Source organism: Apis cerana, linkage group LG16 (genome assembly GCF_029169275.1).
Source record: "Apis cerana isolate GH-2021 linkage group LG16, AcerK_1.0, whole genome shotgun sequence".
Classification (NCBI taxonomy): Eukaryota; Metazoa; Arthropoda; class Insecta; order Hymenoptera; family Apidae; genus Apis; species Apis cerana.
In genome coordinates this window covers 6861051-6885967 of record NC_083867.1, presented here as the reverse complement: position 1 = coordinate 6885967, position 24917 = coordinate 6861051, and the positions used below count along the sequence as shown (strand labels likewise).

General features: G+C 40.7%; 1 protein-coding gene across 1 annotated transcript in view; it reads right to left on the bottom strand.

Annotated features, from left to right (window-relative positions):
- Positions 1-24917, bottom strand: part of LOC107999765 (collagen alpha-1(IV) chain) — a 40988-nt gene that overhangs the window by 14001 nt on the left and 2070 nt on the right. The window contains exon 2 of the mRNA XM_062086486.1: positions 7718-7903. Within this exon, the coding sequence (XP_061942470.1) occupies positions 7718-7903 (186 nt within the window). The remainder of the gene's footprint in view (positions 1-7717; positions 7904-24917) is intronic.

Here is a 24917-nt window from a genome sequence, read left to right as displayed (position 1 = left end):
AAAGTGAGGAATAATGATAATAAAGGAAATAGCAAAGTTGGGAAAAATTTTAAAGGTAAAAACAATAAAGAGACGGCAAGTTGCGTTGAATCATAATTTTTGCAATAAAAAATAAAATGATTAAAATATGAAGTGGCGAACGTGATGATGAAAATAGACGAGAATATTCGTGGTTATTAAATTTTTAGTGGTGATTTCTCAAAGCCTTGGCAAAGTCTTTTCGTACTAATTATCATCGCGAGAAAGAATGGAACGGGAATAGAAAAGTTTATACCGTGGCTTTTCACGCAATATTTACCGTCTCTGAACGTATGTACTTATTGACAGTCACGGAACGAAAGATTATTATTTACACCTTTTTGCGCATTCAAGATCCTTTTTCTCCGTTGGATCTTCATCGCGTCTTTGGTCCCGATCGAATCTCACAGATGCTCACAGAATACGGAGATTATTCCCGTGATGTTATCTTTGATTCGTTGACGTATTCTTTTTTTTATAACAATAATAATAACAATGATCGTAAAATTTAAAATTCCCCTTTAAAAGTAGAACGATAGTATTCTTTCGATTAAATTTTATTCGATTTAATTTTAAAAGTGTTTGCGTTTGAAAGTAGACTTGGCTAGAATCTTATTCTTACGCTTATCGTTATTTTGTCACTTTGCTTGTTATAAAAGTATTATACAAGTTGTCGGACAGTGATATATTATAACGTTCCGATAAGAAGTTCAGATTGACCTCATAGAATCAAAATAACTCGCGTGAAACATAATATCTTGATACATAGTTGCATCGAAAATTGTATTTATTTTATCTTCAAATTTATCTTTTTTCAAGAATCGTTGTTTTCACTTGTTTTTGGTTTTATCGTTTTTTCTTTTTATATCATTCGCGATTGCTCTCTCTAGTGTGATAGCGCGATATCCGAACGCGTCAGTTTTGTTTAAATTTGTTTTAAAACGATTGTTTAAAATAGTTTGTTTAAAAATAGTTTGTTTAAAATTATAAAAGAGGATAGGATATATTTGTATCAAACGTATCGTAAATTCGATTATAATGGATGAAAAAATTAAGGACATTAAATATATTAATGCGAATAATCGTATTTTTTTAATCGAATATCCATGGAAGCTTCGCATCGCTGAAGCATTGAAAAATATGAATATTGAATCTCGTTTTAATTTTAATTTGTAATGGAAAATTCTTAGCTCCGTCAGATCTTCTTCCGTCACGATTAACGCACTTATCTTGCGTGTGATTACGCATACAAGTCTGTTTTAAAAAACGGTTAAAAAAGGAGCAGCTTTATCAGCTTTAACCTGTTGCACAACTTCCAAGAAACGAGCCTGATCGAGAATGCTGTATACCACAAGATACACTATAAAATAATTACGTATTACTTCGTTTTTCGTCGAAATTTCTCATCGAAACGAGATTTTAAAACGATATATACTTTTTAACGACGATTTTTCAGAAATTTTCCTTCATCGTTGCTGCGTTTAAGTCGAATATTATTTTAAAGAAAAAAAAAAACCTCGATAACGAACCGATATAAATTTTTGCTCGTAATAATATATGTATCGAAATATCAAAAAAAAAAAAAAAAATATTCATAAAAGACGATAATGCGAATATTAAAAAGCTTTTTATTCAGCCACGTACAATACAGAATATATATCATCTATTTAAGAAACATAACGATCCGTATTATAGAACAATTTTTATGTCGTATACCGTTAACATGACAAAAGGATACAAAACCGCATGATGATGATAAATTTGAACGATATAATAACGTGGCATATTTTTTCCAATTATTCGCAACGATAAATTACAACTATGTATTCCTCGAACGCTGGCAACGAAAAAAAAAAAAAAAGAAAATACAAATTCGTTCCAAGATAAATTCTTCGTAAAAAATATTATCCGAGTTCGAGTCGAATATAATTGGTAACGCAATGGATATCTAAATAATCGAGCATTTTCTCATTAAAAAAACTCGAATAAATAAAAAATAACGATTCGTATACAGATATAAAGAAGCGTAATTTAAAAGGAAAAAAGGTAAAACGATCGGAGCTGGTAAAAACGTTTTGCAAAGCAGCCGATAAAACGAAGAATTAATCATCGGTCATAACGGTCTTACCGTGTTTCACTCTTCAATTATATCGGACATCCGGAATTGATGAACTATGCCCGATTAGTTAGCGGGACTCGCGTGTTCGACGAAACGTTAATCGCGTCTTATTTCCAATGGTCCAAAAATGAAAGAGAAAAGAGAGGGGCGGGAAAAGAAATTACAAAGGCACCGCGATTCGAGGAATTGTACACGCTCCGGCCACCGATTTATCTTAATTATTCATCTTAATTGAAAAACACGTGGAAACCGTTCCTCGTGTCCGCGTTTTGATCGGATAAATTAATAATATCGAAATATCGGCGCGTATTCGGATAGGAGAGGATTGGACAGGTAGCAAACTTTTAACCACGCGATAACGAATCGAAAATTTTTTCCATCGCGGGGAACGAATGGATAAGGGCGAAAGAGGGAAGAGGAGGAAATGCTCGCGATAAAATTAATACGCGGTTATTTGATAAATTATGGGAACGAACGATAGAACAGATGCGGGGGGACAAATGAATAGTATATAATGTGTAAATCGCGGTCACGCGAATGAAAATAGGACAGGGGTGGTGGAATGGACAATTATTGTTCTTGATAAATTCATAGGTCCGCGAATTCCCGTTCGTAATTGCTCCGATATTTCACCGGCCTTTATGAAAGCTGCGCGCGTTTTACTAATCACGAGCGAATCGTTGAAACAGTCGACAATCCTCCCCGCTATAGAGTGGAACGTTTTCTAAATTTTCGTTTCCATTTTTGCGAAACGATAAATAATCTAATATCTAATTCGAAGCGGCGATGACGATCCGAAAATTCGTATCGGATATCTATCGATGAAGGTACGAATCGTCCTTAAACGTAAATGAACGAATTCGACGGACGAGTTTTAATACGTTTTAGAAATTTTTGTTTGTATAAACTTTTGGTCGAATCGTTCGATTCGTACCCGTTACGTGTCGCGCTACGTAACGAAACTCGTTACGGTTAACGTAATTTGACATTTTGACATTTCGCCCAATTTGATTCGTAACTAGTTTCTCCTTTATATTTCATATAGTTAGCGCGCACGTTTACCATCGATCTTACGACTTTGCGTTTCGTGAAATATCGGAACGTTAAACGCGAAACTCGTTTCGAGTTAGAGGCAATCCTTTGCCGAATAATTTTCTCGATATTGCAACGCTTCCATGTTTTTCAATCTCGATGGATATTTGTTCGGGCAATCACGATGGACAACAACGTTTGTCGAAATATCGCCCAATTTGACAATCAAAACACGTTCGTAATTCTCGATCAGCAGAACGCCGATTATTCGAACGCGCTTTCACGACCAGAGACGGACCAATATCGGATGCGATCAATTCTTCCATTCTCTTCTTCTTTTTTTCTATTTTATTTTTATTTTTTTGTTTTTTTTTTTGTTTACAGATAAACGATTCGTTGTAAAACGTTGAAGAAGGAAGGAAGGAAGGAAGGAAGAAAGGAAGGGTAGGCAGAGCGTATCTGGTTATGAGATCACTCGACATCCGGTTCCACGTTGCTGGACGCGTAGAATGATCTGTCAATGGGAAGTGCGTTATCGCAATGCGCGTGGTACGTCATCCTCCCTTTTTCGTTCTTTTCCCTCTCTGTCCTTCGCTCGACTCGCCATTTTAATGGGACGACCCAATTTCGTGAAAATACCGTCTTCTCGCGAGAAGAAACATCATTGAAATGGTTCGCTTGATTGGAGTAATAGGCATGATGATCGGAAAGACTTGCGAAACGAAGGGGTAAGTGTGGGGGGGATAGGGAGTGGTCGACGAAAAGAAAACGCGAAAACGAAATTTCGAGCGTCGAAATCGGTGAATGATGAAATTTTACGTTCTCGTTGCGTATTCTCGTTCGATTAAAATGACAATTTTATTATTTCACTCCAATAATTTAAATCGCTGGATATACGATTCTTTCTCCATTTTTACAATTATCGCGATTTTTGCATTTCTTTTTTCTTCTATAACAACAACGAATCGTAGAATCCTTATTATTCGAGAAAAAGGGTTCGAGAAAAAGAGGGGAGAGAGAGAGAAAGAGAGAGAGAGAGGAAAAGCGAGGTACATTAGATTGAAGCGATACGCGGACGATCGCAGAGCGGAAATGCTTCTCACCCTCGCATTTCGAGATATGGGAAGACGAGCGAACGCGTAGGACTTTGGCTGCGTGTATCCGTTCCATAGCTGTTATCACCTTTCGGTGTCACCTTATCTCTCTCTGTAAAATTGTACCGGCAAATCGGCGATAGTTGGAATACGAATCGGAACGAGATTAATCCGATTTTCGACGCGATCTTCAGTCGCGTTATTTTCGCGAAAAATACCTGTCCAATTTTTCCGCGCAACAGGTAGTCGTGAAATAATTTATCGTTTGTCCCGTTTGTTTTACAAAGAGTTACGTTACACTCGTACTCTCGGTATACAGGGTGCGTCGAGTATTTTCCAACTGGAGACGCGATCGATACGTATGGAAAAAAAAAAAAAAGAAAAAAGAAATGGAACGGTACGCGAGTTTGCGAGGCTATCGAGTGGTACGGGGGTAGTGGTACAAAGTACGAATGTCACGAGGGGTTAATGGCGCGTAGGTTGGGTATCAAAGGAGGATAGCCGCGTGGCCAGAGAGAGGCGTATCGTCGGTGAAACGGAGATTTCTTTATCGGCGCTTAGATACCCTACTTCGTTCGAGCGAAACAAAACAGGGGTTACACGTGCTCGTCCTAGCCTCGCCAACGTCAACGTCGTGTGTCATGTGTCTCGTCATCGTCTCTTCTTTTACCCGCGTGGGCATCCACTTTTTGTTTTTTAATCGCCTCTTTCCTATTATTAACAAAAACCTTTCCTTTTCTTCTTCTTCTTCTTCTTCTTCTTATTTTTCAAGTTTTTCGAGAGGAAAATTCAATTTATACCGAATTTTTCGGAAGGAGTGAAAATCGGAAGTGGAAAGGATCCGCGACGATAATCGGGAGGACAACATAGACGAGTCGATCGGACGGCTCGAGTCGAAGTGGTCGTGGCACGTGGGTATGCGTGTAATGCGCGATACATCTGGGTAATCGTTACGTAGATAGGGATCAATGCCAAACGCGAGGAACGCGAGATGCCGTAATTTATTATTAACGCCTACGTAGCCGCGCCGGGCCGAATCGTTAACCCAAAGCGCACAATTGTGCCATTCCCACCACTTTGACGCCAATTTCGGAGCGAGGTCTGCAGCTTTTACCGTCCGCCTCTGGCGACGCGAATGTTAATTTTAATCAATTTCGATGGATACCGAGTTGGAGGATTCGATCGATATATTAAAAAAAAAGAAGAAGAAAAAGTTCGATCTTTTATCTACCATTCAATTTTTCCTTTCGATCGAGAATTGTCTTTCTGTATAACTGGCCACCCTGTACATCGGACAGAACAGGATTCCTTTTATAACTAAAGGATGTTCGCGTGGTCGATGGAACAACCGTGAAGAGGAGTGTCCATTTTTTTCACTTGTTGCCGGGTACCAGAAACAACCATGACGTCAGCGCGTTCTTACTCTTGCGACCGAGTACGCGATATATAATCGTCGCGGAAAATGATTATAAATTAAAAATATTTGCAAAGATATTCTTCGTTGGAGAAGAACGTCGATGCGTCGCGTGAAAATTATAAAAATCGCATTAAAAGGATTTAACTGCGAGGAAGGGAGGGAGAAGGATCGGGTCGAACGTCTTTATAGTTTGTCGGCATGGTCGGAATGGTAGCCGAAGATTTACAATCGTCGAGCTCGATGAAATTTACATAAGACTGCTCGAGATTTTTATTCCATTCGTCGAATATCTTGGAATAAATGAAAAAATTATACGTATCCCTCGCTTTATTGTCAACCGTCCAACCCACGTTTATGGAAGCTTCTCGCCTATCTCTTCTTTCAACGTCGAGTTGCAAAATCGAAAATTATTATTTATAATTATCTTTTTGTGATTTTTACATTGAAAAAATCTTGTTTTGATCTTGTTGCGAAGAAACGCGATGTTATAAAAAGATTATGATTTATTTTATACGCACACACACACACACATATACGTATTCATAGTAATTTTTTTCGTACTTTAACTTAATGGTAATTTGACGACTAGTGTCGTTTTATTGCAATCTATCCGTGCATATATATCTGTGCACAGGTTCTCTACGTCGAGAGAAATCGTGTTTTATCTCGGTTACGGGAGCTTTTTAAATGGCGAAAGAAAGGTGAGAAACGATGGAGGAAATCGGGGATACTGGCAACGTTGCAATGGTCGAAAAGGTTGGTCGATGCAGCGGTACCAGAAAGGGCCATGACGTCATTCGGACGACTCGTTTGGAGCCGCTGCCTGGCTAATGTAAAGATGCAATCCGTACGTGTCGTAAAAAAAGGAGAAAAGTGCGCTCGTAAAGTGTTATCTTGCCGCGAACTGATAGATGTTCATTAAGAGGTCGAGCGTGCAAATGCGAAGCCGCGCCAACTCTTACCATCGCGTTATTTTGATAAAGTTTCTTCGCGTCACGTAATTTTTACATCTTTATATTTTTGAGAAATTATTTTTCTTCGGATACACACACACACACACACACACACACATATATATAAATAATCGAATGGTTCGTTATTTCTTCAATGCGAATTTTATCTCGATTGAAGGAAAAAAAATCGATGCAATCGATGCTCCGAGATTGGCATAGAATTTAATCGTAATATCGAAAGAAATTTTCATCAAACGAAAATCTGATTGATCCTAGTAGATATCGACGACGATCGCGACGTAGGCGTCATTGATCATTGGAAGGGATCGGATACCGATTTCCTTCAGAATCGTATCTGTTTCAAAGACGCAAGGTACACGAATTACGAAACAAGGAATTCGCGGTGCTTGTATACGAGAAGATCGAGGGCGGGCGGATTTCGTGGGAGTTTCTTCGTAATACCCTCTCGTTCTCCGCATTTCGAGACGTTCCATTTCTAACCGCTGACGCCATTCTCATTTTTTAATCTCTCTCTCTCTCTCTCTCGAATCGCGTGCACGCAACAATTTCATCGAAAATCGAATGGAAAAACGAGGTATTCTGGTATTCTCGTTAACCCGGGGAATGGGGGCGAATACGAGCATCTTGTCACGCGATTTCATCCAATTTTCGAGGGCCAATTCGGGGGTCCATTTCTCATCGAAACGGCCGTGGACTGCGGAAGCAATTAAGAGGCAACTGCGATACTACAGATTCCCACGTAACTTTGCCACGTTTTATTTTTCATTAATACGATGTTGAATTTGACTCATGGTAATTAAAAAAACAAGAAGAAGAAGAAGAAGAAGAAATAAAGCTACGAAACATGTGTAGCTCTCGTTAAGAGCTTTTTACGGCACGTTAAATCGCGTCAGTTAGAGGGGAAAAAAGTTTCGCTTCTGCGTATTATAGCAATCATATGTATTTCGATTCGATACCCCGAAACTCTTATTGATGACTCTTGTCAATGACGACGATAAATCCATCCAACTATTTGATCGCGCGACAAATTTTTAGAATGGAACCGTTAATTGGGATCGCTTACCCTGTAACCTTTCTCTCCCATGCCTCCGTACTCTCCACCGGCGCCCTTTTCACCTTTCGGTCCGGGTGGACCGTCTGGACCGATATCACCCGGTGGCCCTTCCGGTCCTTGAAGCCCGGGGATCCCAGGATATCCCGCGCCACCTTTTATCCCCGTGCAATTGCATTTGTACGAATCCCTGCAGATCTGTAACGAAAGGAAGATATTAGATATAAAAAATGATTTTTCCAAAAAAAGTCAAGCAAGTCTAATATCCAACAAGAAATTTGGACGAGTCGAGCCGTCAATTTCTAACTACGCCATTGCGTCTCGAAGGACGTTCTCTATTTGAATAACGCGAAAGAGAAGAGAAAATGGAATTGCGCGCGCGCGCTCTTTCTTTTTTAGCCTCGTAGGATAAAAGTTGTCCCTCTCGAGTCAACGAGACTTTAAAGAAGAGACCGAACGATCAGGTTTTTCGAGGAAATCCCTGGCTACGATCGGTACAATCGCGCGTTACGGAGGAATTTTTTGGAGAAAAAAGAAAAAGAAAGAGGAAGAAAGGAAAGAAAGGAGAAGAAAAAAAGATTGGAATGTAGACGCGTTTGTGTTTCTCCTCGGTTATTCGCCTGGCCATTGGTTATTCAGGTGCTTCGATGTTTGTTGGAACGGTCGAATTTAGAAATTTGGAGCGTTAACCTTAGCGGCCTGTTGGAATATCCTAGTTCGCGGTTAGAAGAAACTACACGCTGCTTTAAGCGTGATAAACGAGCTTGAAAGTTAAGTTCTGAAAATTTTATTTTAAGAACTCGCGTACTCGTTTTCAACTCGTTTCTTAAATTTAAACACGATCGAGTAATAACGGGAAAATTCCCTTTTTTCCTTACTCACATCCCGTTTACGATATTATATATATTTTTTACCCAAGAAAAAGTAAGATTTGCTCGATCTATGTGCAAAAATCGAACGTGAATAAATGAGACAAAATATAACGAAATCCGGTAGAAAAGAAAAAAGATTAAATTTACAATATCATAGCTTTTTCTCTCGATTGTTTCGATAAGTTCGATAGGAAACACGTTCGTACAGCGATTTGCAAAAATATTCGCGAGTCCAGATCCGATCCACGAACCGAATATTTCTTTTTCTTTTTTTTTTTCTTTAGAAATAGAACCCGGTAATTCGAGCCAGATTACGTTTTACAATAGCAAGGATTTATGTAACAGAAGAAAAAGCGAATTTGCACTTCAGCTTCCACCCACGATCGCGAAGACTGCATAGAATCAAGGTCACTGTTGCATTAATGCATCAGTTTAATCCCACCCACGTGATTGGTTGTGACAAGTCCTTGTTTTCAATCACGCATCAAGGTATCCTCGTTGCTTTGCAATTTCGCTACGAGTGTAATTCTCTCGTCTTTTGTAACTCGTAAAGAGAGAGAGAGAGAAAGAGAGAGAGATATCAGGACAGAATTTTCTTTTTGTTCTTTGTTTTCCCTTTTTTTTTTTATTTCGCGCACAAATTGTCTGGAAAGAAATTTGGTTGCATCGGGCCACGTCATACTCAAGGAGAGAAAAAAGAGCGAAAGAAAGAAGAAAAAAAAGTAAGAAGCATGATTTTTGAGAAAGTAGGTGAGCTCGTACGAAACGAGTCGACGCAAGGGTTCCAAGTTAAGCCGAGCGCGTAATTCATCGCGGATTTCAATCCCCCTGCTGTCTTATCTGCCGTCGCGATGTTCATTTTTGCATGACCTCGCCGCGCTACGATCTTCCAAATATGTAATGCTTGCGGCGTGTCTGCTTGCTTTCAGCCGCAATGACGTAATGTCCCAGCTTGGACGAGAATCGCGTTCGTATGTGACATAATTTCGCGATTACGCGTGAGGACGATCTATCGCGTCCTCCTCCTCCTCCTCCTCTTCCTCCTCCTCCTCCTCCTCCTTCTCTCTCTCTCTCTCTCTCGTCCAATTCGACGCTGGAAAATTTGATCGAATCGAATCGATTTTTTTATAAAATAATCGAGGAAGAAGAAAAATTTGGGAATAAAACTTCAAAACGTTCCGTTTCGATTTATCCAAGCGATTATTTTCCAAAGTTTCGCTATTTTTCGTTTTGATTTACAATTGTGGTAAATCCGAAAAAATATATATCTCGTCAAATATCTTGATTGCGAGAAAGAATGGAAAATTTTCGAAGGAAGAGGAATTACGGTTACGATTTTATTGTTGTTCGATTATGATGAAAGTTGCGGTAGATTAAGGGAATTTTAATTGAATCGTCATCGCGGGTTATATTGCTCGTTCGATAGTTCGTGTACAACGAGCAGTAGTTGGAGGAATCGCTCTAATATTTTCGATCAATAGCGAAGAACGCGACAAGGCATATACTGTGTTACGCGTTGTAACCGGCAATCTACATCGTGAACGAAGTGCACCACTTAATGGCTAAGAAGGCTGTCCTTGTCGACAAGTTTATGCGAATATTACGAATATGTATCCACGTGAATGGAATCGCTGTTTAAACATCGAGCGTGATATCTAAGGACTTGTTGATCGTCAATCTCGTTTTCGGTACATTTTACGCGAGATTCGACAATTTTGACGGTACGACAATATCCGTTATCCGCCACCATTACATACAGCTTTTTAATTTCTCCTTCCCCAAATATTTTTTCGCTAAATCGTATCAAATGTATTAGATTTGATTAAACTTTTGCGTCGACGATTTTTCATATTTGATCTTAATCGGAATCTCTTTTCTCTCTCTTTCTCTCTCTCTCTCTCTCTTTCTCTCTTTTTTTAATTGACACGTAAGTGCAGAAAAAATAATAACAAAGCAGTCTTCAAGATATTTCTTCTGCTCCTTTTGAAGCGACAACGTAAATGTAATCGCGAAGAGCAAGTTCCAGCACATGCCACCAGTTTCCACCGAATAGCGGACGTTTACGAGACCCGGTGCTCCAAATATTTACGTTGCCGTTCTTGGATCTATGATGTCACATTTACCGTAAAATCTTCTAAACAGTTTCATTTTTTCTTAGATCACGAGGCAGAGCGGAGGATTCTAAATTGCTTCGAGTCTCTTCGCCGTCCGAATTCGTATCGTGGATGAAGGATTCACGGCATTTCGAAGATAGAGAGATGGAGTATGCATCTCTGAGAGACAAATATCGCTTCCTTTTCCGATCGAGAGATAAACTCAATTTCCTTATCTGGGAATGAATTTTTCAATTATCTTTTCTCCCATTTCACTCTACCCACTTTTCCGAACCGAGAGGATTATCTCCATTTTATAGGAAGCAAAGATTCGTCGTCGTCGTCTTCTCTCTCTTTCGTGGGGAGGAAAAAAGGAGAGAAAATTATACAGTGGAGTTTAACGCGCCACTTTAATTCTGCCCCCTCGTCGTTCCACGAACGCAACCTTCCCCGCTGATTACGATTCCGATGCTGGACGTTCGACCGATAAATGCGAGCCAACAATAGACGTGGAATGGAAGTATCGTTAAACAAGTAACTACACAGACACGTAACGCGGTTGTTCACGGCGAGACCGCGTTACACCTCTTATCGTGCACATAACGTTATGGGGGATTCTCGTTTCATGGCGGACGCACCACCTCGTACTCGACGATCGAACCAATTCGATAATAATTTTCCTTCTTTTTCTCCATCAACGAGAATTTCTCCTTCGTCCTCCGCGCTTCCATCGCGTTAGCCCGTCCGTGTTATTTTTAAAGGTGTCGTGTCATTCCAATCGCTCGCTCCCTCAACCGTATTTCGCGGAATCGTTCCGATTCTTTATTTTTTATCCTATTTATATTTATCTGGATTCAGCCTGTCATCGGACAATGGGGATAATAATCACCGTTTGGATAAACGAAAACGTGGTTGTTTCAGTTATTGGAACGATCTACGACGCGCGATACGCGTAAATTAGAACGTATTTCCCGTGGCAATCCGACGATTATTAGGATCGATATTGGCACGAAAAGCTCCGGGAGAAACGTTTTTTGCTCGCGCGGTAAAAATTCGCCACGAGATCGAGTTATACACGGACGAACTAGTCTTCCCAATTAGGGGAAACGCTCTACTCTTTCGCGATTTCGTGGAAAGCGAAGGATCGTTGATTGATTTACGAAAGGAACGAGCCGATCGGGGAATCACCCTTGTTCGGTGTGTAACCAGGAAATTCGAGAGACGATAAAGGCATTGGTGGCCGATTGTTCTTTGCCAGGGGGGTTTGATTCGTCGTGCGTTGCCTCCGGTGAAAAGCAACGTGACACTTTCTTTGCCATTTTGCCGCGATAACGAAGACTAACAACGGTTACGTCTCGTCTGAATTAACTTTGCTTCTTATCGACGATAATCCAACTCGCCTGTGTGCTTTCTCGAGTGGACGTGTGTACGTACACCAGATATACGTTACCACGCTGTTACGTTCGATCGATAAGCACCGTAAAATAGGCTCATTCTTTAATTGGAAATGCTGCGATATTTAGCGTGTTATTTACTTCGCCCGAGAGAACATTTTTTTTCTTTCTTTTCGATTATCGGATTAATTCGAAAGGGAGAGATCCGGAAAACGACGGGGAATCTTTCTCATCAACGGGTTTCGGACGTTCGAAAATAACTTTCAAACTCGTTAATCATTATTTATCGTTGCGTACGACGAGATACGCGTCCGAACGAGTTTCAATAACGCGTTTGGAACGCGAAAAAATTTTTTTACCCATTTTTATTTTAAAGCCGCAATCCCTCGTTTAAGAGGACACGGAATAATGATGGATCGCATCGGCGAGTCGATATCTTGCGAAAAGAATTATTCGAAAAGCCGGGACGGGCTGAGATATATTGCGAAATACGCGTGGCATTAAACTTCGACGAGCTCTCTTTTAAGGAGTGGTTGAATTGAAAAAGGATAGGGGGAACTTTCATATGCGCGATTAATTGCGGTACTTGGAGGCAGACGTCGTCCCGTGTCGCTTTATGCAATCCGATTTTCGGTCCAGATTGGCCGGAACCGGTCCAATTCGGTTCGAGACCGGTATCAACGCGCCGCCGTTCGATTCCTCCAACTTTCTCAACATCTGTTCATCAAAGTTAACCTATTTATGCGGTGACTACGAGTCGAATTTTAATCGCCGATTAAAATATATTCCGTCCATTATTTTTCCAGATTAAAGCGTAAAAAAAAAGACATCGAAATTACACCACTTAAACATTTTTATACAACGCAATTCGATCCGAAATTTTGTACGAAATGTAATCGTAAATTATGACACGCTCGAGGAAAAAGTGACATTAAAATTTTCTCCAACGCATCCACGACGAATGAAAATAAATTTCGATTTTTTCTCGGGAGGAGGAAGAAAGGATCGGGCGTTGAAGCGTCGCTGCGAACTCTATAAACGTGCGAAAGCAAAATTCCTCTGCGAAAATTATCGAGTCGAAAATTCTAGAAAAGAGTGCGCGTAAGAAAAATTCTTGCTTCTCCCATTCCCCTAACCTCTCCCTAGTTCTCGGCGCGGGTTCTTTCCACGAACGAAGAGATAAACCAACAGAGAGAGAGAGAGAGAGAGAGAGAAAGGCAGAAAGAATTAGCATTTGCAGAAGAAATCTGCTCGTTTCGCGAAAGCAGCGACGATGATCGGGAATCGCTCGTATCGGAAACAATATCGCGTTCCATTGGAAAAAGAATTGGCCGAGCGATGATGATGATGATGATGGTGATGATGATGATGACGACGATGATGATTCAGCGGTCCACGATCGGTTGTACACGCAGCGAGATAGGAGGAGCGAGAGAGGGGGAGCAGGTAGGGGGTGAGACGAGCTCCAGCGGTGGGAGAGGAGAGGGCGAAGAGGAGGCACGGTGTTCGGAATCTGCATAATGCGCGGTAATATTAAGCGTCGTCCTCAGCTCTGACCGGATGACGCTGGCCGAGCGAAATCGTGGCCAGACAATGTCGCTACCAACCTATCTAACGCGTACGTGTACGTGTGTGTATGCATACTATCGTTTTAGAAGTCACCGGATACTCGCCGTGTTTGGGATAGAGAGAGAAACGAAAACGTAGCGATTATAAAAATTAAAGTTGGCACCTTTTCCACGGCCATTTCAACCATTCGGCGTTACAAGGGTTAAAACGGTGTCGAGAGGATAACGCTCGATCGGATGAAAGTTACGTCAAGGAACACAAGCGAGCATCTCTTTCTCTCCGTTCAAACCCGTTCGATTCTTCCGTACCCTCTCTTCATTCCCGTTACGTATCGATCTTCGATCGGCATCTTCCGCAACGTATTCTCCCTCGACTCCCCTCAGCGAATCGAGAGAGTAAAGAGTCCAACGATCGACTCGAGCGATCGCGTTGCGAAACAAGAATCGGTCCATCGTGCCGGACTATCTCGTATCGACGAAATTGAAATTTTTCAAACAAACGCGCCGCGAACGCCTCGTTCCCCTCGATTACGCAACGAACAATTTATTCCTTTCCTCCTTCGTCCCGTATTTTTTCCATTCCCGCCGCTTTCGATTCCTCCTTTTGCTCCCGCCTCGATCCTCATCCTAACTCTTCTCTTCCCTTTCGCGTCCTCGGTTTCACCATCTATCCTTCTCTATCTTTCGCGCCAGCCGACCAACCAACCAACCGGTATTCTCTCCTTCTTCTCGTTTCATTTTTCTTTCGCCTCTTCCGCTCCGTGAATTTCGTTTCTCGCTCGTCTGCCCACCGTTCGCGGCCACGATTCATCCCGGATTGAAAACGGATAGAAGAAAATGTTTAATAAGGAAAGGAATTTGATCGAGATTTATCGAGAGTTATAGTCGATGATCTCCGATTCTACGAAACTTTGTACACAACGATTCTTCCGAGAAATCATTTCCAGATCGTTATTTATAGAAAATTTTAATAGACATGTTCTAACTGTCGTTCAAATATAAATATAATAAGCGTGTCGCAATAAATATTACGAACGGCCAATTCGAGTTATATAATTTGCTAGGTTCGCATATCCTTGAAAACTGAGCATCCTTGAATTTCGAGCACGAGTCGCTGAAAAATTTGCCTATAATTATTCATACAGGCGATGCATTTTTTTCTCTTTGCGCGACGAGAAATTGGAAAAATTGGAATTTCCATTCGATTCGTTCGAGCAAGAAAGTAGGACGAAATTACGAAAAAGGAAAAAATATTAGCACGGGCGGATGATTTGTGGCGAGCAATTCCGAAAGAGGGAGCCGCGCGTCTCGTCGTTCGCCTCTTGCTTCTTTTGCCGAAAAAGGGAATGGAGTAAAAATCCGTGGGCAAAAAAGTGCGTACGATACGAGGAGAGGCTGGTAAGTGGATAAGCACGCAGAGAGAAGACGGCGTGTCGTCGTTATGCAAACTCACCGCGCATCCAGGGCAACGGGATTACGCCTCAGCCTCTTTCCTCGTCCTCTTATCCCTTTTCCTTTTTCTTCTCCTTTCGTCTCCTTCCCTCTTTCGCTCGTTTTCTCTTTTTCGCGGCCAGCTCGCTCGCCTCCTAACAACCATGGCGCGCGTAAAAAATTCCATCACCCTTCCCCCATTCCCCCATTCACTTTTTTCCCCTCGATTCCGCCGTCCTTCGACGTTCGCTCGTTTCCATCCATCGTCATCGACGGATTTAAGAAAAATTTCAAACAGATTTCGTAATTCCCATCCACATTGGATATTAATTCCCCGTTTAACCGTGTTTCGTCGAGATCGACAATAAACGCCCCGAGTCGGTGTTAATTCAATTTAACATCTCGCGACCGCGTATTTAACATTAGGAGAGATAGTTGGCGATCTCCTGCGTTGTTCGTCTAATCCGATCATCGAGTCGATCGTCATCCGGATAAATTAAATTCGCGACAACGATAACGCGAGTCGATTCTATCCGAACGTGGCGTATATCAGAGAGCGAAGCGAGAAAGAGTTAAAGGCCCATAAATGGCTTTATTCGAGGTTGTAACGGGTCGGAAAGGTCGGGTGAAATCAACGCTCGTACAACCGAGACCTGTATAATCGAGCGTCCGACTCGTCCGTCGCCAGAACCGCTGACCCCCATAAAAGAATCCACGTGTGCGTACGACACAAGTAAAATCGCGTAGCGAGATCTCGCGATATCCGTGCTTTCCACCCGTAATTATTCCCTTCTTTCGTCCCCTTCTCCTCCCCTTCGCATCCTTCTTTCTTTCTCGCGAGAACGAAGCAATCGTACGTCTAAAAATCTGCCGACCCTTTAATCCGAAATGAAATTCGATGAAATATCATATAGATCCTCGCGCTTTTTATCGTGCTTTTCCAGTCAGTTTATTACGCGAAAGGACGGAAAATGATAGATCGATGATACAGGATGAAGAATCTCAGCTGAACGAATAAGATATCTGTAACGGAGAAACGTTTTTCTTTTTGGATTTTCACTTTCATCTTAAAACTCTTCTGTTTCCCACTAAAAATATAGAAGAAGAAACCGAAATTTCGATACGATACGACGAGTAATATATAATATCAAAGTGTAGAAACGTTGAAAAATTAATTTACCCGAGATAATTAAAATAGAAAAATACGTTATCTAATAATTAAGCGATAAATTTGAATATAAATTAATTTGAAAATTTGTGTATTAAATTTCTATATGTAAGTAGAATACATATTTGTGTGTGTGTATATTTTTTTTACGATTTCTAAGTGAAACGAACGAATTATTACGAAAGAAATTGGATTCGTTTTAAAAATAAACCGTGGTACCACGGTTTACGCGCATCAATTTTTCTAAATTTAATCTCTTGCTTTTTCTCTCTCTCTCTCTCTCTCTCGTATCTCGTTACAAGCGACGTAATTTCACTTACGAACGATATCATATTTCTGAACAATGTCTACTGGTGTAATCGTAAAATAAATTTTAGATATAATTTGTACGATTAAACGCAGCCTGCGTCGTGCAACATCCCTTGCTCATCGCGACATTTAGCATTGAACTGTGTAACCCTAAACGTTTCGATGCAATTCTAATCGGTCGTGGTACGTTTCTAGCGCAAGAGTCAAGTGTCAAGTTTAGCTGTACTGACTCTGACCATGTAAGCGCACATTGGCGCCAATTGTAACGTTAGTCTCCGCGCCGTTCGTCTCTTTCCATCGTTCGATTCACAGAACGAGAGTCGCGTTACTCGATTTCCTGCATTTCATCACCATGAAAATTCTCGTCAACCACTTAACGCCCTGTTTTTAACAGCTCTCTCCTCCCCCCTCCCCTTTCTCTCGACATCGTTTGTCGTCGATTCGAAACAATAAACGATCTCGAATAATTCAATTTATCATTCGAGTCGATACTCGAGATATTCGAATCGATCGAAAATTACTCGATCAAAGGAGGAAATTAACTTGGCGTTTCAAAAGCTTATTTCCTCGCACCGATAATGGTGATTTGTATTTCAAGATACGCACCTTCGATTTTGTTAATTATTCGCGAATAAAAATTGTATTTTTAAATATTCCTCGATATTCTTACGAGAGAGGATCAGAAGAAATTGTTAATGATAGAGAGAACAGAAAGGTTGTAATAAATTTCGACTAGCGCGAAGAATAAAGACGGAGGTGAAAATGAAAGTTTCGAGATACGAGCCTCGCGCTGAAAATTTTGCAAAGTTTATTCCTATCGATCTTTTCGTGAATTCGTTGCGTGGTAAAGAATTACGATTGAAAATATTAAGTCGGTAAATTCGATCTCTATCCGAACGTTTCCAACGTTCAAACATCACCCACGCGATCCATTACCTAATATTCTATCGAATATTGCATAAAGCTGACATTTATAGCTCCCCCTCTCTCTCTCTCTCTCTCTTTCGTAATTGCATCGAAGGGTGAAAGCACGAAGGAAAGGATTTTCGTCTTAACTTTATAATAATTGGACGCAGGGTGAAACGAGAAGCAACGAGAGATCCTTTTAATTTATCGACGACGCGTGAGCGGGAAAAAATATCCGGGGGACCGAGAAGCGAGCGCATCTCGGATGGATAGGCTTGTAAACGCGCGCGGAAATAGAAACGGATATACGGTTGGTACGCGCCCTATTTTTGGAAATCGATCCTCCCCCCACCCCCTCCGAACGATGGTGGAGAGTCGATCGTCCAATCCCTTTTGTCGCGTGCCTAATCGTCCACCGCTTCCACGTATGCCGTGCCTCCTATCATTTCGTATGCACTCGCCTCGTCTTTCCTCTTTTTTTCTCTTTTATAACGAACCGAGGTCTACTTCTTCTCTGCGTTAACGCTTAAAGTAAACAAGTAAACTGAGGATAAAAAGAAGGAGGAAGTGTTTTTCGTGTTTAGCACAAAGGAGAGGGAGTAGTAAACTTTCTAAGACCCCTTTAAAACTGGAACAAACTCGAACCGAAATCGGTTTCAAATTTTCAACCGAATCGTCGCGATAATAGAAAGAGTCGTACCACGCACGATTCCCTACGCGAGAGAAATAGAGGGAAAGAGAGAAGACGAAACGGTATTCGAGAGACCCCTTGAACTCCCGGAGTTTCTTCAGATAATGTGTATCGAGGTTAGCACGTTTCGTAAGAGACAGATTGCGTCCACCCTTAAACGTCCCACATAGATTAAACCATGTTCTGGTAACGCTCGTGACACCGTTATACCAAGCCTGATGTAATTTACCAATTTGACGAAATCTTTCGCGAAATCTCTCCGTCGTTCCGCGTCTTTCTTTCGCGCCGATCTTCGTCTTCTTCTTCGTTTATCTCATTTATCGATCAGCGCGAAACCATCGGTCGAATCGGAAAGATCTGTTTGCACCTACGCGTTCGTATTTTCCCTCCGTTCGTACATTCCCTTCTTTCGTCATCGTTTATTTAAACCGAGTCTGTCGTTTCGATTTCGTTGGTTTCGTAAATCGTAGATAAATCATAAATAGGCGTTGACGATCGGTCGTTTCCCGAATTCGCTTCAAGATCTTAATAAATGGGTGGATCTTTATTCATCTATGAATGAATAAAAGCCTTAGTATTATGAGCTAGCTGGAAAGTACGTAGAAATCGTTGATAAAAAAAAGAAAAAAATAGAAAGAAAGAAATAGTTATACGCGACGCAAGGTAATCTAAAATATTTTCCACGAACGATTCTTACTTGGAAATAACGAGTCTATTTTTAACTTCGGTGGAGTTACGTATGCAGTTCCAAGCGATTATCGAATGTTTGGTGAAAAAGAAAAAAAAAAGAAAAAGAAAAAAAAGAAAGTCGGACGATAAACGTTCGATAAGCTGATTCGTCGAAATCTTTATTTTTACGCACGTATCGAAACGATTCTCAAATCGACATTGTTTATTTATCGATCCCTATAATTCACGTATAAACCGTATCACGATGCGAAGTTACAAACGTTTCCACGCACGTTTAAACTATCGACACATCGTATCCGATTTCGTCCACCGCGGTCCCCGATCGATAACCGATAACCTTTCATCTTTCACGCGTACGACGAAAATAAAAAGAAACGGATCGATCGATCGATCACGCGCTATCACGCGAACGGCGGAGTCGCGTTTCATCGATTTCAACCCCGAAATCGTTAGCGCTTAGCGGCACCGCCGTTATTATTAGCTCTCGCTATCGTCGATTTCCAAGAAACGCAGAAAGTCGTCATCGTATCGGTTTTTGTAGCTCGCGTTTACGAGCGGCTCGACATGCCACCGCCTCGTGGCGATAAACTCGTCCCGCGGTTCATTAATTTTTGATTTCTATTTTCTTCTTCTTCTTCTTTTTCTTTTTTTCCCTTCTTCCTCTTCTTCCTCCCCGAGAAACGTTCGTTTACCGAGAAACACCGCGACGGAAGGAAGAAGCAAGGGTTGACGTGGACGAGGACGACGAGGGGGTGGTGGTGGTGGTGCACGCGCGATGAGTTATCGGGACGGCAATAAACGAATCTCCTATTCTCCTTCGAGGAATTTCTTCCTCTCGGCCGAGTACTTGGTATTATCTTCGATTGTCACGCTGAACTGTTTCATTCATGCTCGTGATAAACAACTCGTAAAAGTAACAGTGATGTCACTGGTAGCTTACGAGAATTCGTATCGTATAGCCTGGGACGTGATTGACCTCCGTGTACGATTCTGACTTCACGCTGACGACCATTGCAAAAATATATTTCAGCGTGGAAATATTTTTCCAGGAATAATATTTTATTCTTATTCGTTGTTGAAGAATGAAATATAAAGAACGAAACGTCGAAATATTGAAATTATGTAATTGGTTATAACATCTTTTTCCTTATTGTGTAAAAAGGAGGGGGGGAAAAAATGACATTCGCCAACACGATATATTCATTTCGATAATTCAATCGGAAAGAGAAAGAGTATTTTTCTCTCCTGCAAGATAAATTCTCGCGAATTCTCGTTTCGGTTCTTCTTATATATAACGTTACATAATGACCTACGAATTAAAATTATCATATCTAAACATTGATTGCAAATTTTATTATTGGTAATATAGGATTGGAAAGAGAGAGAAAGAGAGAGAGAAAAGTATCGATTCGCTTTACCGAAGTCGAAATATTCGAATATCGGTGGAAACGTCCTCGAACAAGTACAACAATTAGTAAATAACCAAAGATACGATATAAACGGTCGCATTTGTTAATAAATAATTTTAGACTGTGATGTCACGCGCAACAGTCTTCGAGTTATGGAATTAATATCGTTTTAATGATCAATCGACAGTTGCCGACAGATCCGTCTCGATTATGATTCGTATTATATGGATAAAAAAAGATACACGCATAGATCGAATATCGAAATTTTACCGATCAAGCGACGAGAACAACATTGGCCAAAGTATTCGTTACGTAATCAAATTGACCATCTTGTTACGATCTTCTCGTTGGGAAAATTATTAGATAATTGAAGCTGTTTATTTTCTTTAACGCGCTACGTTTAATCGTTGGATGCAACTTAGTAAGTTACGTACATATATTTGCAACGAATGAGATCAGATCAGTGATGTCATTGGGAGATGTCGCTTTTTTTGAATAATTGACATATGAATTAGCGATGACGATCCAAGTAAATAATCAAACGTTCTATCGCGCGATATTCTATTCCATTTACCAAGTAACTAAGTAAATACGTTTATATATATATATATACACGTATAGCTCTTTGCGTCGCCTCTTTGTTGACGATTCGTCGGTCCTCCGACCTGTGACGTAACGTATAAATACTAGGAAGGGCGTAACTTACGACTTCGCTCTCTTTCTTTTTTTTTTCTTCGAACGTCTACGGTCCTTCCTAACGCTCGTAGCGCGCTTTTCTCGAATTTATAGCACGGTGATCTATCACAACCCGTAAATAGATTGTATCGTATTGTATCCCAACCGTATAAATATTTGTATGACGTCAGGTCTGAAATTATGTATTACACGCGCCACCGATTGATCATCATCGATATTGCATTCTTTATCCTTCGTCATTATCTATAAAATATTTTGTATTCGATTTCACTTGGCGAATACGAAAGGATGAAAAAAAGAAAGAAAGAAACGAAATTAAAATAATTCGGATTTATGAAGCGCGATTAAACTCGCTGTGGTATAACTACTCGTATTAAAAATTGTCACTGTTGCGATTAATCGGGGCGAAATGAATTCGTTGTTGGCGTTTCGTTTTCTTTCATCAAAGAATGTTTGCGTGCGGGTATGGGTTGAAATGAGAGAAAAATTGGCCGGCACGAGGCATAAACATAATGGGGTTAATGATGGTCAATGACGTATTTGCATACAACAATTCTAGAAGGTGATGTCATTCGTATAACGCGTTTTACCATCAATCTGTTAATGTGTCGGTAACTTCTAATATTGGGAGACTTCCACGTTACGAAGGACGCTTTCATTAATATAGCTGCAATTTAGGGAACGAGTTCGGATCACATCTGATCCTATTGCTTACGATACACTCGAGATCTGCCCCTCGTTTTATCAATCGATCGATGAATTAAATCGAGAATTGAATTGCAAATGTATAATATTTCACGTTAAACGTGTAAAGTTTCAAATTTGTCAATTATCTTCGTAACATCGATGACGTAGACAGAAGAGAGAGAAAGAGAAAGAGAGAAAGAGAGAAAGAAGGAACAAGCGTGTGCAGATTTAAACGCAAATGGTGTCGAAGAATTTTTTTGTTCGTTTGATCGTTTTTTCTTACGGATGTTTCGTATCTTTCGTATTCCTACTACCCGTTACCATGTTAGAACGATATTCTACAGAGGAGATAGATGGCGTAAATATCGCCATATAGTTGCTCGTAACTATAGCATCGTAGGATAGCACACTTCTTCCCTATTTTTACTCGACTTCCCTCTCGTTCGCGTGGGTGGAACAAGCTTACGTATTTAGCATCGTGAAATGCAGGTGAGAGTAGAATTCGTGTAGAAACCGTGGCCACCGAGCATTTTTCGATACGTAGATACATATATATGTGTAAATATTCCGGGAAGATGGCCAGCGTGGGCATCCTTCGTTCGAGATTGAATCACGTGCGGAATAAATAAAAAGCGTCGTTGAAACATCCGTTTTCTATTATGAGACCTTATCGAGGTTCTTTTCAGTGGGGGAGAGGAGGGGAAAAAAAAAGAAAGAGAAAAAAAGAAAAGAACAACGCGATAAATTTTTGTAACGTAATTAAAATTAATCGGGACGTCGCATCGACGAATATCCGTGAATGCGATGTCACGCAAATTTTTATCTCGTCAAATACAGGGTTGTTTTACGCCACGAGGAAGATGAAACGAGCAGTGCATCCTCGCGTTGTGATTGTCTCCACGCGACAACAACAGGAAAAGTTTATCGTTATCAGGGGCAGACTCTTCCTACGGAGCAACAGAAATCCCAGATATCACGGACCAAGTCGTCAATTATTTCGTAATATATCGCTCGTTCAAAGGAAACGTTCCCTTTTTTTTCGTTTATAATATTTATTAAAGAAAATAAAACGCGACACGTGTATTTTATTTCTCTCTCCCTCCCCTCTTTTGAAAAGATCGACGTTCGAAAGAAATCCCTTGATAAAATCTCAAATATCATTTAATAAAATCGTAATCCTCCCGTCGAATATACAAAAATTGAAATTATTCCGTCGTATGAAACAGATAGTCGATCGACTAATTCTCGTTATTCGTTGCAAATAACGACAATTGAATCGAAATAATACAACAACGGCAATAACAATACGAGAGTCTAATATAATTAGTCGTGCGTGTGTATTATTTGCCGATATCTCGGTTATAGGTAGCGATGACCAAGTGTCTCCGTTTCACGCATAATTTAGTAATAACGACCCACGTGAACGAATATTTAACCGGAGCTGTATCGCGTGTCTCGGATGCAAGCTTTCTCGGTTAGTCAAGGTAACGCAACCTTCTATTATACCTATGTAAATAACCGCCTGTATAGCAGTTTCCTCGTATACTTTACGAATAGTAAGTACGGTATTGTTAGTGTGCAATAAGCAACGGTCGTTTGGATCGCCGCTTCTTTGTTTCTTCGTCGGAAAATCAGAGAGATCAACGAAAACGGGTGAAATCGAGAAGCTATATAATAATAATAATAATAATCTTTACGCATCCTCGTTCCTCCCATTCTTTTCCAAAGGAAGGAAGGAAGGAAGGAAGGAAGGAAGGAAGGGACGCGTTGTCGTTGCGCGATCAATTCCCGATTTGCCGCTATCTGCCGAACAAAGGCGATCTTCGAACGGATACACGACCGATCGATCTCGTCGATTGTACCAAATTATTCGAACAACGCGAGTTTACGTTGTTACGCGTTATAATTGAGCGTAAACCGATCATCCAAGTATCGAGATATATTATAGAGAAGAAAAAGAAGAAGAAGAAGAAGAATTTGTTCCATTTCGTTGGTGGTTCGAAAAATCTGGAAAAATCTTGGGAATTCTTGGAACGATCGATCGAACACGATTCCCGAAATCTATCCATCGAAGGATAGATTTATATAGATTTTCATTGTCGCGTCGATCAATGAGAGATTTTGGAAGGGAAACTGTTCGTAGAAAAGGGAGGAGAAGAAAACCGAGAGGCTTCCTTTCCGAACTATTTCTCACGATACTGAATAACTTGGCAGCATAACGGGCCATTGTCGGGGTTGGAAAAAAATGCGTAAACCTTTTGACCTAACGTTTATTCCATTCCCATCCGCCACCCTACACGTTGACAGTTATCTTCTTTTATGCCTCGTAAAGGATGCGCACTCGGTTCAGGCGTCGAAATCGCCTACACGCTTGTTTACCGGGTGATTTCAACGAGATAGAGGAAGATGCAACCGATACCCCCCCAACCATCGGCCCCGACAACCTTTACGAACCATCCGTTTTCCACGTTTTAAAACTTTTACACTTATTACTCCTTATTACTCGTCTCTTTCCTCCCGCTTCTTCCCTCCTTTTATTACCATTTTTTCTTAGTATTTTTTAATATCCGCATACAACGTCGAATAATTCTTCGAAATCGTCTCGCGATCGATATAACAAAATCCATTTTATTCCTTTCGTTCCATTTATTTATTAACGATATCGGTCGTCTCTTTCGAAATATCGAGTATCATCTCGTTGCATCGAATCGTTGCATCGTAATCGTACGTGAACGAAATTTACAACGCGATGCATACGAAAACACGAGATGCTAATTATAGAAGTTGGAGAGACGAGATAATGGGAAGAAGTCGAGATACTTCGAGTCGAATAATACTTCGAGTTGAGTGAAACTTCTTTGATTTAAAGGTTAGGGAAAGATAAAAAGGAGGGGGGGGGGGGGGGGAGGAGTGAAAATTCGCGATGGAAGGAAAAGTGGCGAACGAGGAGAGGAAACTCGGTACTCGGTTGTATAATTTTTCATCGTATCGGGTGAAGAGGAGAGAACGGAAAGTTTGCCAATTTCCAAATTTGATCGTTCGTAATGGTCGGTAATCGGTAGGCACCGGTACTGACGTCACTCGTACTTGTGCTTTTAATAACTGGACTTACACACGTGTTATATACGGAGCTATAAAAGAGGGCTATGCCCCGACGCCCGATGACTAAATATAAAAGAGGTGTGTAGTTTACTTTAGAAAAATTCACCGTGCGTTTCCAATCTCGAATGAAAGATGTTCGCGACCCTTTTTTCCACGAATAAAGGAGAGGATCAAAAGAAAAACCATCAACGAATAT